General features: G+C 43.3%; 1 protein-coding gene across 2 annotated transcripts in view; it reads left to right on the top strand.

Moving 5' to 3' along the window:
* tmem245 (transmembrane protein 245) overlaps nucleotides 1-19,375 on the top strand; it is a 102,130-nt gene that overhangs the window by 10,136 nt on the left and 72,619 nt on the right. For both annotated transcript variants that reach the window (XM_033049587.1, XM_033049579.1), the window contains exons 2-3: nucleotides 15,883-16,000; nucleotides 17,155-17,250. In XM_033049587.1, the coding sequence (XP_032905478.1) occupies nucleotides 15,883-16,000; nucleotides 17,155-17,250 (214 nt within the window). The remainder of the gene's footprint in view (nucleotides 1-15,882; nucleotides 16,001-17,154; nucleotides 17,251-19,375) is intronic.

Below are 19,375 nucleotides of genomic sequence, written 5' to 3'. Positions count from 1 at the left end.
TCATTTTTTCCAACATTTTTCTTGACCCACTGAGTTACTCCAGCCTTTTGTGTCTATTATAGCAAGACACACATTTGAGAACAAAGTGATCTTTATTGGTAGATACAGTTAGACACACGTACGCTGAGAGTGAGCACTAACTAAGTCCCTGCAGTTGCAGTTGGGCACACCAGTTCTACCAATGAGGATTCCAGCCGGGTTGGCCAGTAGCCGGGGTGCAGGCTTGCAGTGGTCGCGGCCCTGGACTTGCAGCCGGGGCGGGGGGGGGGAGGCACTAGCTCCAGCTGTCGGCTGGCCCGGCGGGGCAGGCGGAGTTGAGTTGGGGTTGGCGCTACTCCGTTCCGTACTGGGGAGTGGCAGACGGTCCAGGGGGGACGGCCTGCGGCGTCACACACACACACACACAAACCACCCCCTTGATATTATATTAATATTATTCATTCGCTCCTTTTACCCCATCGCCACCCTATCCACTCACGCATAGCCCCCAAGTCGCAGGCGCGTCGGGAGAGGGAGGGGGGGTAGAGAGAGAGAGGGCAGAGACAGAGAGAGAGGGACAGAGAGAGAGGTGCCGAGACAGAGAGAGAGAGAGAGGGACAGAGAGAGGGGCAGAGACAGAGAGAGAGGGGCAGAGACTGAGAGAGGGATAGAGAGAGAGGGGCAGAGACACAGAGAGAGGGGCAGAGGGAGAGGGGCAGAGACAGAGGGGGAGAAGAGGGGGTTGGATGAGGGGGGAGAGGAGGAGCGGGGAGTGGGCGTCAACCAAAGGACTGCGTTCGGTGGCTTCATTCCAGGGCCCGACTTGCTCGTTCTTTCTGCGTCTTTTGAATAACGGGGGGAGAGGAGGAGGAGGGGGGGAGAGGAGGAGGGGGGAGAGGAGGAAGAGGAGTAAGAGGAGGGGGGGGGGGAGAGGGGGAGCGGGTAGGGAGCGTCATCCAAGGGACTGCGAGTTCGGCGGCTTCATTCCAAGGCTCGACTTGCTTGTTCTTTCTGTGTCTTTTGAATAATGGGGGGGAGGAGGGAGGGATTGGGGGGGGGGGGAGGGAGAGGTGGGAGCGTGACGTCACTCGCAGCGCGAGGAAGAAGGGCACGCAGACCCATTGTGACGTCATCAGTGAAAGACAATCGTTTTTATTTCAAAGTTTTGTCCGATTTTTGAACATTTTCATTAATAACTCAAGAAATAAAGCATGACTTTTTCAGATAAGGCGATTTTGGACTCCAGGAGAAAATTCTCTACCGGAAAAAAGTATGTAAAAATGTTACCGTTACCACGTTGTTTTTTCGCGAAGATGTGATTACACACAAACACACACACAAATAAATACACATCCAAGATCAGAGTTATATGTATATATTGCTAAAAAGAGCATTAGCTTGATGAATTCAGCAAAGTAAGATCAATGCATGATCAGGAAATGGAATCTTGAAAATGAGAAACACAAGGACTGTGAAGTCCTCTAATGATATATAAAAAGGAAAATGTTCACTAAAGGTAATGTGGGTTCCTTACAAAATGAGACGGGGGCAATTATGTTGGGCACTAAGGAACTGTCAGAGAAATTAGACAAGGTGTTTTGTCATACAGCATGGAAGCAAGCCCTACAGACCTCCAAGCTTAGAGTACTGTGTTCAGTTTTGGTCACTCTGGTTACCAAAAATTACAGCAGGATGGTCATCAAATATGACGGGAGGATCTTGATCATTTGGGCAAATGGACTGAGAAATGCTTTATGGGTTAATGCAGATAAGTGCGAAGCATAGCAATTTGGGGTAGTCAAATGAGTGCAGGACCTTCACAATAAATGGAAGGGCTCCAGAGATTGTTGTAGAGCAAAGGGATCTAGAAGTGCAGGTACATTGTTCCTTGAAAGTGGCATCACAGGTTGATAGGGTGGTCAAGAAGGCTTTTGGTACATGGTCATTCGTCAAAGTTGAGTATATAAGTTGGGATGTTATGTTACAGTTGTACAGGAATTTGGTGAGGCTGCATTTGGAGTATTGTGTTCAGTTTTGGTCACCCTGCTATAGGATGGAAGTTTCCACAGGTCTTTCCTATAGCAGGGTGACCAAAACTGAACACAATATTCCAAATGTGGCCTCACCAACACCTTGTACAACTGTAACATAACTTCCCAACTTCTTTACTCAATACCCTAACTGATGAAGGCCAATGTGCAAAAGCCTTTTTGACCACCATATCTACCTGTGATGCCATGTTGTACCAAGTCCTGCCTGGTTTGACACCAAAATGCAACACCTCGCACATCTGTATTAAACTCCATTAACCATTCCTTGGCTCAGTTGCCCAAATAATCAAAATCCTGCTGTAATCTTTGATAACCATCTCCACTATCTATAATACGAGCCACTTTAATGGCATCTGCAAACTTACTAATCCTGCCTTGTACATTCTCATTCAAATTGTTGTTAAAAACACAAGCAGCAATGGACCCAACACTGATGCCTGAGGTACACTACTAATCACAGGGCTCCATCATCACCTTCTGCTTCCTTCCATGAACCCAACTCTCTAGCCAATGAGCTTGCTCTCCCTGGATCGTAGGTGATCTAAAATTCACGAGTATGTTGCCATGACCTGAGGGTCTGAGCTATAGGGAAAGGTTGGACAGGCTAGGACTTTATTCCTTGGAGTGCAGGAAGATGAGATCGTATAGAGGTGTATAAGATCATGGAGGAAAACATTGGGTGAATGTGTAGTCTTTTACCCAGAGTAGGAGAATCAAGAACCAGAGGACATAGGTTGAATGTGAGATGGACAAGTTATAATAGGAACCTGAAGGCAACTTTGTTACTTTGTGATGAGCAATGGTTCAATTGTTCTTTTATTATCACATATACCAAGATACAGTGAAATTCTATTTTACATTGACCATAGATGTTAATAGTTGCTAAGGTTAATGTTCTACAGTATTCATTAGTCTGACGATTGTTGGGAAGAAGCTGTTCTTGAACCATGGTTATGGTTTGCAGGCTCCTGTCCCTCTTGTATGGTAAGAGAGAAATTAGAGTGTTGCCATGCTGGTATGGATATTTGATATTGCCAGCCTTTTTGAGGCAGTGCCTCCGAAAGATCCCTTTGGTGGGGAGGTGAGTTCATGTTGTAGATAATGTCTGTCGCTCTGCAATCTCTTTTGCTCCTGTGCAATTGAGTTGGAGAGCCAGGCAACCAGTCGGTATGCTCTCAGCCATATGCGTGTACTAGTTTAATAGAGCATTCGTCGACATGCGGAATCACCAAAATCGTGCATGTGGATTGAATAATAATTCAGAGATTATTGTTCCTTTGAACATACTTTTTAATTTGGGCCATACCTGTTCATGTTCCTTCAGCAAAACCCCCTTCTGGCTTGTGTCATGTTTTGTGTTTTATCTATGTTATTTTCTTTCTCAATTGATAAATTATCTGCCACCCTTTCTTAAATGTGTTTATATCTATTTTGATTTCTTCTCTCTGCCATATCCTACTTTGACATCTCCCTGGTAAAACGAAGGTAAAGTATTTATTTAAAACGTTTGTCTTTCCTTGAGATTTTTACATAGTCCTATGGTATTTCTAGTTTTATGTTGTGCATGCAGAGCCCTTTATGTTCTTTGATTTAGTTCAGTTATTTTAATTGTTTCCCACTGACTTTTTGTCAAGATTGTTTCTAATTATTTTCCTCAACCACTTTTATCATCCTTGAAAAAAATATTTTTCTCATACTTTAATATTTGATCTTAGTCTTACATTCTTGAAGTTTATTATAGATGTAATTGAAACTTTTATTGTCTATGTTCTCCTGTGCTTTTTTTCATCTATCTCTTATGGGTTTCTTTCCGGTTACTAGATTCAGCAATGCTGTTAATTTTATTGGTTTATTTAAGGGTTACTAAAATGGCCTGTGGATTTATTTTCAAATTTCTGAAAAGTGTATTTTGACATTTCATAAAATCACATACGCTGTTTGTGCTCTGATGTCAGAAATAGTTGCTGTTACATGCAGACACAAAGAACTGCAGTTGTTGGCTAACAAAAAAAGACACAAGGTGCTTGAGGAACGCAGCAGGTCAGGCAGCATCTCTTGAGAACATGAATAAGTGACGTTTCTGGACAGAACCCTTTTTTAGACTGACTGTACTATGGAAGAGGAAGAAAACTGATAGAGTGGTGGGAGTGGGACAAAGCCAGGCAATTGACAAGTGGACACAGATGAGTGGGATTTTGTTCATAGAAAGGTGAACAAAGACTGAGATGGGAAGAAGACAAAGGATATTACACAGGAAAAGGCATGAAATGCGAAGCATGGTGGGGCACAGGGAAGAGAGGAGAGAAAAAGAAATATCTGCAAGTCAGAGATCATTGATTTGTTCCCATGTGGAATGCTGCCCTCCAGCCATAACTTTTCATGGCATAACCCTAGAATTTGTGAACCAGTTCTTGAATCTTGGGGCCACCTCTCACTAAAGACTGATATTGATGATAAAATATTATTGCCTTTGTATGCCAATATGCTCTTTGGTATTGAGGAAAAAGGTAATTGAAGATGAAGACGTAGGACTTGGCACAAAGGGGAAGAAATTATCTCTGTCATCCTAATCATAGCACAGTGGTTTAGCTAGCAGAGCTGCTTCCTCATGGCTCTGTGACACGGGGATAATTTTGACTGATGTTTTCTGTGTGGAGTTTGCACATATTTCCCATGACCACATGGTTTTCTTGTGTGTCCTCTGATTTCCTCCCATATCACGAAGGCAAGTGGTTTGGTAGGTTGCGACTAGTGTTTGGGTGAAAGGTAAAATCTGTGAGAGGTCGGGAGATAGTTGATGGATTCTGGGTAAACTGAAAGGGGTTTAGTGTAGGTTGAGGGTCAGTGAAGAATTGCTTTTTCTGTGCTGTGGGACTAGATTACCTATACAGGTGCACAACCTTTTATCCGAAGATCCAAATAACGAAAACCTCCGAATAGCGGCCATTTTTTCGGTCCTTGAAGAAAGGTCCTTGAAAACGTTCACCGAGGGCGGCCCGCAGAGGTGACAGCGGAACCTCCGGTCGGTCCTCGAAGAAAGGGGAACTAAATCCCCATTCATAAAAGAGAAGGTGAGGGTATATTGCGCGGGAAGGTTAATAATTGACAATATGCTGCTGCCTGCCCGCTGAGTTAAAAAGTTCCCACGGTAGACTCATGATACACAGTGTTTCGTGAGTCTACCGTGGGAACTTTTTAACTCAGCGGGCAGGCAGCAGCATATTGTCAATTATTAACCTTCCCGCGCAATATACCCTCACCTTCTCTTTTATGAATGGGGATTTAGTTCCCCTTTCTTCGAGGACCGACCGGAGGTTCCGCTGTCACCTCTGCGGGCCGCCCTCGGTGAACGTTTTCAAGCGCAAGCAAGGAGATCCCAGAGACCCACAGCCAACAGCAGCCCAGCCCAGCCCCGCTCCAACTACAGAGGAAAACTGCAAACTGGCCGGAGACGTCAGGACCACCAGAAGCCGTTCCCCGAGCTGCGCCCCCTCATCGGGACACCGACCCCCAGGCCCACTGCAAGCACGGAGATCCCAGAGACCCACAGCCAGCAGCAGCCCAGCCCCGTTCCAACCAAAGATCTTTGGTTCCAACTACAGAGGAACCTGGGTTGCGGATGACGGGGCGCAGCTCGGGCCGTCGTAGGGGCCCATCAGGGAGCGGGTTCCTGTTGGTCCTGACGTCTCCGGCCACCTGCCATCCTCCGGGAACTGTACCGCCCTTGCAGGAGAGTAGGGTTGTTTGCAGTTGCAGAGGGAGGGGGCAAGGGCGGTACAGTTTCCAGTCTCAGATCCAGTCCAGGGGGGTGGCCGGAGACGTCAGGACCAACGGGACACCGACCCCCAGGCCCACTGCAAGCACGGAGATCCCAGAGACCCACAGCCAGCAGCAACTCCAGCCCAGCCCCGCTCCAACTCCAGAGGAACACGTAGGGGAAGAAGCTGATGGTGTGCAAGGTACGTCTTGTTCTTGGGGTGGCGGATGAGGGGGCGCAGCTCGGGCTGTGGGCAAACTGCCACTTGTCGTCGTAGCGGCCCATCGGGGAGCGGATTCCTCTGGAGTTGGAGGGGGAGGGGGGTATTGCGCTGTTTGATCGCCCCCTGCTATCCCAGGGACAGGGAGACACAGCGGCTTTTTAGACTGGTGGGCAATCACTTCCAAAGTTCTGCCCACACAGTCAGTACACCTCTCCTACACTGCATTTCATACAAACATTTATTCTGCAAGAAAAAACTACATTGAAGACACAAACTCGCGACCGAGTAACTGCCAGGATCGAGGCGCAAACTCGCGACCTAGCTCGGGGATTCAGCTCGGGGATTCAAGAATCCCCGAGCTAGGCCGCCTAGATAAATGCTTCAATGTACTGGAAATATATAATTGTTATGTGTTTGTGAAAGTCCCCAGTCTCACTAGGAGGATAATTGAACTAACACCAGTGTCCTCCCTCAGGCCAGCATTGAAGATGTAGTTACAGTCTTTTTTGCATGCCAGATTATTCTAAGGTCCAAGCTCGATTAATAAAACAGACACTGTTCAAAACTCTGTCATGGGAAGAAATTGTCAGGGGGGAGAAGAATGTGTTCAGAGCCCCCTTGGTAGGGGTGGAGGAAGGGGGATACGATGGGGGACTTACAATATATTTGATGACTGTTCTGATTGGATTCCTAGGTTCCCAAAACATGTGGTTAGACACCAAAATTACTTGTCTATGATGAATGATGACGTAGTAATGGGCATTTTTATAGCTTGGTGGCCATATTGGTCAGCAATCTTGGATTTCACAATTATGTACTCACTTTACTTTAATTTAAATATGCTAATTGAATTCAAAGTCCCCAAAACATGGGGTTAGGCACCAAAATTATTTATCTGATGAATAATGAAGGAATAATGGGTATTTTAAGGATTTGGTGGCCATCTTGGACGCAATCTAGAAAATTAGACCTTTCCAGTAGTCTGACTGTGGTAGACCTTTGGTATGTTATTAAGCACACCTGATACTACAAAAAACTGTTGAGAAACCTTTTGTGAAAAATGTTTTTCTCATCTCAGTCCTAAAAGATTCACCTAAAAGGGTGCAAATGAGTTTCACCACCATGATGCCTGGATTAGAGCACCACATTTATTAGTCTGGATACTGGATATGCTGAGTTTCTTTTCCCTGGAACAGGAATTTGAGGGGGTGTCCTTGTATAGGTCTATAACATTATGAAATACATTAATAGGGTAGTATGATTGGAATATGGAATGTGAAGCTTGAAGTAATAGTTGAGGCTAATATACTCATGACATAGAATATTGACAGCCTTGGATAGAGTGTATGTGGAGAGGATGTTTCCACTAGTGGGAGTGTTTAGGACTATAGGTCATAGCCTCAGAAATAAAGGATGATCTTTTAGGAAGGAGATGAGGAATTTATTTAATCAGAGGGTGGTGAATCTGTGGAATTCTATGCCACAGAAGGCTGTGGAGGCAAAGTCAGTGGATATATTTAAGGCAGATATAGATAGATTCTTGATTAGTACTGGTGTCAAAGGTTATGGGGAGAAGGCAGGAGAATGGGGTTAGGAGGGAGAGATAGGTCAGCCATGATTGAATGGTGGAGTAGACTTGATAGGCCGAATGGCCTAATTCTACTATCAATAGACAATATGTGCAGGAGTAGGCCATTCGGCCCTTTGAGCCAGCACCGCCATTCAATGTGATCATGGCTGATCATCCCCAATCAGTATCCCGTTCCTGGCTTTTCCCCATATCCCCGACTCCGCTAATTTTAAGAGCCCCATCTAGCTCTCTCTTGAAAGCATCCAGAGAACCTGCCTCCACCGCCCTCTGAGGCAGAGAATTCCACAGACTCACCACTCTCTGTGAGAAAAATGGTTTCCTCGTCTCCGTTCTCAATGGCTTACTCCTTATTCTTAAACTGTGGCCCCTGGTTCTGGACTCCCCCAACATCGGGAACATGTTTCCTGCCTCAAGTGTGTCCAATCCCTTAACAATCTTATATGTTTCAATGAGATCTCCTCTCATCCTTCCAAACTCCAGAGTGTACAAGCCCAGCTGCTCCATTCTCTCAGCATATGACAGTCCCGCCATCCCGGGAATTAACCTTGTAAACCTACGCTGCACTCCCTCAATAGCAAAAATGTCCTTCCTCAAATTAGGGGACCAAAACTGCACACAATACTCCACGTGGTCTCACTAGGGCTCTGTACAACTGCAGAAGGACCTCTGCTCCTATATTCGATTCCTCTTGTTATAAAGACCAACATACCATTCGCTTTCTTCACTGCCTGCTGTACCTGCATGCTTACTTTCATAGACTGATGAACAAGGACTCCAGATCCCGTTGTACTTCCCCTTTTCCCAACTTGATGCCATTTAGATCTGTTAAACTTAGTTCTTTTGTCAATCTAAAGTCAACTTGACTCAAACACTTGTAGCTGTTGAAATCGACTCTTTATTCAGCTGAGACTAGTCTCTGAACCTTCCAACACAGAGCTGATGCTCTGGGGCAGGTCCAGAGAGGAGTAACTTTGATCGAACGCAAGTCATGTATATAGGTATTAGACATTTCAGATACAGAGGGTATGACAAGCCAGTAACCAATCATCTGAGTCCTTCTGGTGATTTACAACATCAGTCACATGATCCCCCTTCCCTGGCCTCACAACCTTTGTTTGCCTGTGGTATAACTTTGCTTATTTTATTTCAACACAGCAAAACTCCAGTAGGCTCCATTATCAAGGACCACTCCTCAAAATATAAGATACATATGTAATACAATGGTCACACAAGTCATACACACTTTCCATACCAAGAAGAAAGATATTTCTATAAATCTAAACATTCTATAAGTCTAATGTTTACATTCCTACTAAGGCAATACATTTCATAAATTGCTTCACTACAATTTTACACATTTTACAATACTATTACATATGTATTTAAAACATTAATTATATGAGTTTGCTGAATTACAGTTTCTAAGTTAAAAACACCTACACATCTCCCAACCTAAGTATACATGGGTCGTAAATCTGTCAACTTAATTAATAAATGTTTGGTGCAAGGATACAACTCAATTCTAATTTGTAGCCCCTTTCCTGCTATCTGGAAGCTAGATTTCCAATCTCATGTACAAGGGAGATTTACAACTCAAACCATTACATCAGAATTATATCTCTTCGACTTCCTATAAACATATCCATCAATCTAATTCTCTTCCTCTCCAATCATCCATCCCTTTTCACAACCTCATTATAATTTAACATAGCCAAGACTAACTACAGGGTCTATTATCTCTCAGCCTTGAATTCTGTCTCAAACTCAGCATAACCCTCACAGCTTAAGAATGTGCCATAATAATAATAATAAATTTTATTTATGGGTGCCTTTCAAGAGTCTCAAGGACACCGTACAAAAATTTAGCAGGTAGAGGAAAATCATGTAAGGGGAATGAAATAAATAGTAGAGACATGACTAGTACACAAAGTAAAGACAGAATACAATTCAAAACACAATATGAGGCAATTAGTGCACAGATGAAAAGGGAGGGGGACGTGGGGCTAAGGATAGGCAGAGGTGAAGAGATGGGTCTTGAGGCGGGACTGGAAGATGGTGAGGGACACGGAATTGCGGATCAGTTGGGGGAGGGAGTTCCAGAGCCTGGGAGCTGCCCTGGAGAAGGCTCTGTCCCCAAAACTGCGGAGGTTGGACTTGTGGATGGAGAGGAGACCGGCTGATGTGGATCTGAGGGACCGTGAGGGTTGGTAGGGGGAGAGGAGGTCAGTGAGATATGGGGGGGGCCAGATGGTGGAGGGCTTTGTAGGTGAGGATCAGGATTTTGTAGGTGATCCGGTGGGAGATGGGAAGCCAGTGAAGTTGTTTGAGGACTGGAGTGATGTGATGCCAGGATTTGGTGTGGGTGATGAGTCGGGCGGCTGCGTTTTGGACCAGTTGGAGTCGGTTGATGTAGGTGGAGCTGATGCCAAGGAGAAGTGAGTTGCAATAGTCCAGTCGGGAGGAGATGAAGGCATGGATGAGTCTTTCAGCAGCGGGAGGTGTGAGAGAGGGTCTGAGTTTGATGATGTTGCGGAGATGAAAGAAGGAGGTTTTAATGACATGGCGGATGTGAGGCTCAAGGGAGAGGGTGGAATCAAAGATCACGCCAAGGTTGCGGGCCTTGGGAGATGGGGAGACAGTGGTGCCGTCGATGGTGAGAGTGGGGTTATTGATTTTGCTGAGTGTGGCTTTGGAGCCTATGAGGAGGAATTCTGTCTTATCGCTGTTGAGTTTGAGGAAGTTATGTTGCATCCAGGTTTTTATAGCTGACAAACAGGAGTTGATATGGGAGAGGGGGGGGGGTTGTGGGGGGATTTGGTGCCGAGGTAGATCTGGGTGTCATCGGCGTAACAGTGGAAGTCCAGGTTGAAGTGGCGGAGCATCTGACCAAAGGGGAGGATGTAGATGATGAAGAGGAGGGGGCCGAGTACTGAGCCATAGAGAAAGAGCAGTTGACCTCTGGCCTAAGAAGAGGCCCCTATTCAGCTATCCATTCTTCAACACAAAGTCCTATCAAATACAATTTCCTCCAGTGTTATAATTGCCCCAAAGCAATAAACTAAGATATGCAGGTTTAGGTTCAGGTCTCCATGTTTTGATTCATCTTTCCCTGTGTGTATGTTTCATTGTACTTTATTTAGTTAGAAAAACCTTAAGCTTTTCTTTTGCAAATTACCTAGCTTATATAAAAGTCACTATCCGAGCGGTTCTATTATTATAATACTTCCTCAATCTGCCTTCCTGTTTTTGCTACCAAAGTGGATAACCTCACATTTATCCGCATTAAACTTCATCTGCCATGCATCGGCCCAATCCCCCAACCTGTCCAAGTCACCCTGCATTCTCATAGCATCCTCCTCACAATTCACACTGCCATCCAGCTTTGTGTCATCTGCAAATTTGCTAATGTTACTTTGAATCCGTTCATCCAAATCATTGATGTAGATTGTAAATAGCTGCGGTCCCAGCACCGATCCTTGCGGTACCCCACTAGTCACTGCCTGCCATTCTGAAAGGGACCTGTTAATCCTTACTCTTTGTTTCCTGTCTGCCAACCACTTCTCTATCCATGTCTGCACTCTACCCCCAATACCATGTGCCCTAATTTGCCCACTAATCTCCTATGTGGGACCTTATCAAATGCTTTCTGATGCTATCATAGCATAGAAAATAGGTGCAGGAAAATAAGTGGTGGAGCCAGCACCGCCATTCAATATGATCAGCTCGACAGTTGCCAAGGCATGGAAGGTCATAGACTTAAAACACGGAAATTAGTGTAGATAGGTGCAACAGTCGGCATTGACTTGGTAGGCCCAAGACCCTCTTTCTGTGGTCTTCGACTCTGATTCATTCAGATTGAGAATTTAAAATCAATAAATTAGGTGCACATAGAAGCCATATGTAAATGGCAAAATATATGTATCTCCTCGCCCATCTGTCTGCCCCATTTGTTGAAGAATCTGTGGGTCTCACATTAGCCTTGGTCGTTACCTCAGAACACACAAAATTGCAGTAGAATCAACTAATTCTTACTCCTGATCCTGCTTTAGAAGACATTTAAATATAAGATCAATTTTAGAGAAGTTTATATTGTGCCAGAAGCAATATCTGACTGTTTCAGCAGATATGAAAAACTCTTTAATAAATGTTTATGAATATATTCTAGTGTTTGTCCCCTGTAGAACATAAATGTTGCAAGGTGTCTTGACTTTTAAGTGCTTAAAATCATATAATGCTACTGCCACCAGTTTGTACTGTATTCTTGAAAAATGAAAAGATAATTTAATCTAAACAAAATTGAAAATGTGCATAAAATACAGAAAATAGAAAATTTACAAATGGTTTTCAACGATGATCTTTGTGAGGTGCTACTTGTTGAAACTGCATATAACAAACCATTAGAGGTAAAATAAATAGGATAGAAATGGGAATAAGAACACATTTGGGCTATCTAGCTACCACACCTTTTACAGAGATCATATTATGGACTCTACTTTGGTAATTAACCTAATAATAAAATTTGATGTATTGTAAAAATAAAAACAGGTAAAAGCAGTCCCCTTGTTACTACAAGGTTTCCTTCCAGAGAACTATTTGTAGCCCAAACTATTTGTCAGTCGGAAATGAGGAAAATCATGTGTGGGAGAGGATCGCAGAGACGGCTGTGACAGGAGAGCAAGCATGGTAGGGAAGAGCTGCTTCTGGCTGAAAATGACTCGGCGAGTGAGTCTGCTCAGTTTAGTTCAGTGATACAGGCCCTTTGACCCACCGATTCCATGCTGACCAATGATCACCCATACACCAGTTCTATCCTACACCTTGGGGGCAATTTACAGAAGTCAATTAACTTACAAACCTGCACATCTTTGGAATATGGGAGGAAACTGGAGCACCTGGAGAAAACTCACAGGGAGAATGTACAAACTCTGTACAGACAGCATCTGTAGGATCAAACCCAGGTCTTTGGTGCTGTAAGGCATCAACTCTACCCCTGCACCACTGTGCTCAGTTTACCCAGTTCTGCATGGCTCAGTCTCCCATTTGTTGTCCATAAGTTGGATGCTCATAACTTAGGAAAAATCATTTGACTCCATGTGTTTTGACTATCATTTACTGAGATATTAATTATTTTTGATGCACGTCATATACCCGCTACTTTCCTATATCTGCAAGTATCTTGGTTAACAAAAATCTATCAACATATTTAAAATAGTTGTTTTTTGCACTTGTTATTTTGAAGCATCAATCATCTTTTAGGTGTGTAGCAGATTTTTCTAAATGGACTTCTGTAGGCCTTGCTTGAATATTTGAATTGAAAGAGTCCCCTGTAGTTGATTCTGCTATCAGCGGGTATCATTTGTCTTTATAGCCCATTAATTCCCTTAATATTTTGAAAACCTTTTTCAAATTGTTCCTTCTAAATTTCAGGGAATACAATCCTACATTGTACAGCACAAATACAGAATTCTACAGATGCTGGAAAGCTGAAAATGTTGGAAATAATCAGCAGGTAAGACAGCATCTGTAGACCTGGAGTTAATATTTCAGGTCAATGAACTTTCATCTGAATTGGAGAAAGTTCAAAATGAATTAGTGTTAAACAAATAACTACAGAGAAATGAGTTTGGAGAAAGGAATGCCAAGCAAGGCCTGTGAAAGGATAAAGGTAGGAGAGATTAAAAAAGCAAAAGACAGTGCATGGCAAAAGTGGATGGAAATGAAATGAGGAAAGAAACAGAAAATGAATTTAGAGGTGGGCTCACTGGGTATTTCAGAATCTTAATGTGAAACTTTTAAATTCAAGGTTGAGTTCAGGAGTTTGTAACACACCTTTTTGTAAAATGAGATGTTGTTCAAGCTTCATTCTATTAATATGTAAGACTGAAAACAGGAAGATTGCGGTTGAAAATTCACACTAATGCAATCAATGAAGGTGTTCTGCCAAAGTTTATTTGTTGTAAGGGAACATGAGCAACAAATAAAACGCAGTCGAACGTGCAAAGGAAGTAGCGGTGTCACATGGAAGAATAATTTGAGAAGAGTCAGAATGTTGCAAATGGGAAAAAAAGCAAGTATTACATAACATGCCCTAGTTATTAAGGAACGATAATAAATATAGATAAATATACAAGCAGGATATTGTGCAACCAATTGAAATGTTGATCAATGATGAAGCGATTACATTCAGGGACTTAGAACAGTGCAGAGGCTTCTTCCCCAAGGTGGGACAGGCTAGATGCAGGAAGATTATTCCCGATGTTGGGGAAGTCCAGAACTAGGGGTCACAGTTTAAGGATAAGAGGGAAGTCTTTTAGGACCGAGATGAGAAAAACATTTTTTACACAGAGAGTGGTGAATCTGTGGAATTCTCTGCCACAGAAGGTAGTTGAGGCCAGTACATTGGCTATATTTAAGTTAGATGTGGCCCTTGTGGCTAAAGGGATCAGGGGGTATGGAGAGAAGGCAGGGATGGGATACCGAGTTGGATAATCAGCCATGATCATATCGAATGGCTGTGCAGGCTCGAAGGGCCGAATGGCCTACTCCTGCACCTATTTTCTATGTTTCTATGTTGCCATCTTGTTGTGGTGGGGAAGCATGCATGTGCCCAAGATACCAAGAGCTAAACCATCTGGTATTATGCTCCTAGCAGGATCACCCATGGCAATCAGATTGAGGGGTAGGTTCCTGGCAAAGTGTGGCCGAAGAAGAACTCAATGGTGAAACAGGTGGAGGATGGTGGTTAGCCCGTTGGTGAGAAGGCAAAACAAAAGAATAGAGCTGTAAGCTGAGGTTTACTTGGCTTGGTTGGAGAAAGAGAGAGATATTAACGTACAATTTTCATTTCATCTACCTTTGAATATTGGGATAATGTGAGCATTTTCACTATGAAGATTGTAATAGAATCTTCATACTCTGACTGCATGTAGTTATATCAATAGTAAATGTTTTTTTCACATTTTCTTTTTGGTTTTTCATCAATAATAATGTCACAATTTATTGAATTTTATTTTTTTTTCATTTGACTGGTAGAGATATGAACAATTTCTATATTTAGCAATGGTTTTATTGCTCTGAACTTTTAGCTGTATTGAAAAGTAAGTATTTTGTGTTACGTATAGGTGCCTTATCAGTCTTTGCAGGTGTATTCAAATAATCATTGGCCACTATCTTTATACTTATAAAACTCTGATCTTGGATGTGTGTGTGTATAATCATACTGCTCGAAAACACGACGCCCTAACCATAAAAAGTCAACATATTCTTGTAGAGTTTGATCCGGTGAAGTCAAAAATCGACTTAGCTGAAAATTTCGAGCTTTATTTCTTGAGTTATTTATGAAAATGTTCACGAATGTTTGAAAATAAACGAGATGGGCACGTCACAATGGCTCTGCTCGCACTGTATTCCACACGCTGCGAGTGACGTCACCCTCTGACCACTCTACCCCCTCCCCCGGTTTTTCGTGCGTTCCACGCTGCGAGTGACGTCACCTGCCCGACCACTCCCCCTTCCCCCCCCCCTCCCCTGTACTCGGGGCCCTGAAGCCTGCAGCCGGGAGCCGCCAACTGGAACGTTCGGGAATCAGACTCTCACCCCCTCTCTCTCCCCCCCCCCCCTCTCTCCTCCCCCCCTCTCTCCTCCCCCCTCTCCGCCCCCCCCGCTCCCTCTCTCTCTCCCCACCTCTCTACCTCTCCTTCTTTCTCTCTCCCCGCCTATCTCTCCCCTATCTCCCCCCCTCTCTCTCCCCTCCCCCCCCCCTCTCTCCCCCCCCCTCTCTCCCCCCCCCTCTCTCCCCCCCTCTCTCTCTCCCCCCCTCTCTCCCCCCCGCTCTCTCTCTCTCCCCCCCTCTCTCCCCCCCGCTCTCTCTCCCTCCCCCTCTATCTACCCCCCTCTCTCTCCCCCCCTCTATCTCTCACTACCCCCCTCTCTCTAACCCCCTCTCTCTACCCCGGTCTCTCTCCACCCCCTCTCTCTCCCCCCCCCCCTCTCTCTCCCCCCCTCTCTCTCCCCCCCTCTCTCTCTCTCTCCCCCCCTCTCTCTCCCCCCCTCTCTCTCCCCCCCTCTCTCTCCCCCCTCTCTCTCTCCCCCCCCCTCTCTCTCCCCCCCCCCTCTCTCTCCCCCCCTCTCTCCCCCCCCCCCCCTCTCCCCCCTCTCTCTCCTGAAGTTTTCTTGATTCATTAAGTTAATTTTTGTTATGGTGCTGTAATGTTGGTTTTGACTGTATTGAGCTATGTTAATGAAGTAGATCAAACAATTAATTGTTTTCAACATGATGCAGGTCTGGACTCTTGTGGTTGGATATGTATTGGCAGTTTCATTTAAGTGGAATACGAAAACCGAACGTTTTCTCAAAAGAATCTCTGTTCCAGTTTGGATAGTGCTTCTTTTTTACTTGGGTAAGGATTTTTAATTCTTAAAATTTACAAGTGGAGACTCCTTCAATCTCAATCCAAGTTTAACCAAGTAATTCTTGAGTGTGAATGATGGGGAAAATGGGAAGAATTATTAATCTTTTTCATCTCTGAAAGAAGATTGTGCAAGAGTTCCAACCGCAGGGAGCAAATTTAACCTGCCAATCGGCTGCAGAAGTTGGTTATGGGAACTGATCTATCTACTCTTGTGGGCCGGAATTCTAGACCCCCAGCCGTAGAAGGCCGATTGGTACGGAAGACCCGATGAGGTCGAGATCGCTGCCACATTTTCAGGGGGGACTTCCAGGGGGAATTTCAAGTGCACTCTGGTAATTTTGTCCTGATTAAAGGAGATGCCGGACCACCAGATGCCGGAAAATTGGTGGTGTACCTGTACCTCAGAAATGTTTAAGTATTGTAGGATAAATGTCATCTTGTCAGAATTAACTTTATGATGAAATCTATTGTGCATTGATCTGTTAGCATTTCTTGAATTATACTTATGGATTAAGTTACAAATAGTTAAAAACAATATAAAAATAAAGATAAAAGTAAAGATAAAAACTCAATAATAAAAGTACCATTTGCCTTTTTGTTTTGCACATTTTAACTATGTGCTTCATCACAGCTCTACAGCAACATTCTGTAGCGCAAGTCAAATTCAAATACTATCCATCACTTCACATTTGTCCTTAATTGAGGTGTGATGTACCGTGACACATTATGCTTTTTTATAAATAATCATGATATTTTAAATGTCATTTTCTATATATTTCAAACAACGTACTTTCAATATTGCTTATTTATTATTCTTTGGTTTCACAGTATATTTCCTTGACCTCAACTGCTGTATCTATTTAAAAAAATTCCGTAAACTTAACAAACATTATTGTTTCTAAATCATTGCAGTAGTTTAGAACATGAGCCCAAAGACTGGGCATATTTTCCAGAGACTAATGTAATTGTACTCACAAGAAGTGTATTCCCAATTCTAATTAAATTTGTTATCTTGTTTCACATCCTTCCCAGATTTTCTACTGATATTTTAATTAGTCTTGTAGGATTTACATAATGAAAGCCTATATTCTTGAATCCATAGTGAATGTTCAAGTTTATTTATTAATAATTTTTTCTTGCAGCATCAATTGCTGGAGCTTGGCGAATTCCAGTTTTTGTGGTGATTGTCATCCTACTGGTAATGGGGGCATTTCAGGAAGGGACAGGAAATGGCATTGGTGAGTTGATGCTCTTAAACACCATGTTATGCAAAATGGCTTTTATTTAAATTTATAAGTAACCATTATATATGCGTTAAAATACGTAATTAAGGTTGTTAACCAATACTGAGCTTATTTCTAGTTTAGTTTAGAGATACAGCATGAGAACAGGCCCACTTTCATATCCAGTCCCATCACAATTGCAGGCACTTAACGGCAAAGCCATCGCAAAGCCAATTAACTTACAAACTTGCAAGTCTTTGGGATGTGGGAAGAAGCCCACGTGGTAACAGGGAGAATGTATAAACTGCACACAGGCTTCACCCGAGGTCAGAATAGTAAGATTAAAAGAGAACTTACCAGTTTGAAGTTTTATCTTTATTTTATGAGGAGTTGCGTTGGTGATTACGCGAAGAAGCCTCGCCAGTTCGCATGCCCGTCAATCTACAAAGCAGCGGTATGAAATCACAGGTAACAGTAATTGAAATAACATAGTAAGATCAGAAACTTGAGAACTACCAAATGACCTTTGTGAGAGAGGGTTGGGAGTGGAGGGCAAGTAATCACCAACGCAACTCCTCATAAAATAAAGATCAAACTTCAAACTGGTAAGTTCTCGTTTAATCTTACTATTTTATTTCGGAGTCACGTGAGTGATTCCGTGAAGAGTTCAAAGCTCTGTGATTTCATGCCGTATTCAAATCCCGGCTTCTCACTGCATCGATTGACTCAGGATGAGTGAGTAATCAACAATGCATTAACCATGACATTGATTTAAACGTATTAATGGTTTACGTTAATAAATAAATCAATAGCAACCCATCTATCTCAGGGGAGGCTAAAATTGAACGCAAAACAGAATGGGCAAATAGCCCTGGGTGGGCAATCGGCCTATGGTAAAAAAAATAAAAATTATTTACTTGACCATCCTGCAGCCGCGAGGAGATGGTCGATGGGAACGTCCATTGCCCAGGCCGCTGGCGTTGATGCCGCCCTGGTGGAATGAGATGTCAAATTGGTAGTGTTAATACCCGCATAAACCAGAACCTGCTTCAGCCACCTTGTTTGTGGCTAATAAACAATGCTGATTCCACACCTCTTAGGGTTCTGGTGGCCTTGATATAATATAGTAAATGTGCCCGTACACAGAGACGTGAGTCCGTGGGGTATGCCGAAATATGACTAAGGATGTAGCTGGAGCCCCCTGGTGAAGTACTGTTAACACACTGTCAATATCCAATACTGCCTATACTTGTACTGGGAAAACTTGTGTTAAAGATATCTTTTACAAACTCGATATCCGGGGTTGAAACCCGACAGAGCGGGTCCCGTTTGCTGCAGCTAATATGATGGGAAGGCACGTTGGGCACAATTAGTGGCCTATAACTGAATTATTGTCAAAAGACCATTTAAGCATGAACTGGAAGACGTCAGTAATCTGTACCGTATTAAATGTAACATTAACATTAAACAAACCACTTGTATTGTATTCAAATTTGTATTGTATTCAAATTTATTGTCATTGTCTCAGTTAGAGACAACGAAATGAATTTCCCTTACAGGCAGTATCATAAAAATAAAAATAAATAAATAATAACAAATAATAAAACATATGGGATCCGATCTCCTCAATAGGAAATGTACTGCTTTTTTGGTGCTATCCCTGCACTCTGCAGTGAGCACAACCATGGATTGATGTGACAATCTGAGCCGTAAGGCAGTCCATTCAGAATGCGTAAGCCAATAATTGTTTTATTATGCAGAGGCTGGTTTCCTGAACCACAGTTTGAACCAGCAAAGTTTTCGTTTTTTAGAATAACCGTATATGGTTGTATTATTATGCCTGATGGAAGTGGGAAGCATGGCTGCATAGCCAGTCAGACAGTACGGAAACTAAAGCGAGATCTTGCTGACTTTATTTCAGGACCCGACTGATGAGGCAAAATGGAGGAAGACATAAAAGAATATTCCTCCTTCTTGTAACGAGAATGTATCTCTCACCACTGTTATGCCACATATTTTTGCAATCAGTGAAAAAGCATGAACCAACATGTCGATATTCGGTGTTCCATTGAACCATACTTTCATAAATACTTTGTGATCCAACACTTATTCTGTGTTGTCATGAATCTGAACTTGATGA

Source organism: Amblyraja radiata, chromosome 2 (assembly GCF_010909765.2).
Source record: "Amblyraja radiata isolate CabotCenter1 chromosome 2, sAmbRad1.1.pri, whole genome shotgun sequence".
Lineage (NCBI taxonomy): Eukaryota > Metazoa > Chordata > Chondrichthyes > Rajiformes > Rajidae > Amblyraja > Amblyraja radiata.
Note: the sequence above shows the minus strand (reverse complement) of the source record. Positions and strands in the feature narration are given on the sequence as shown.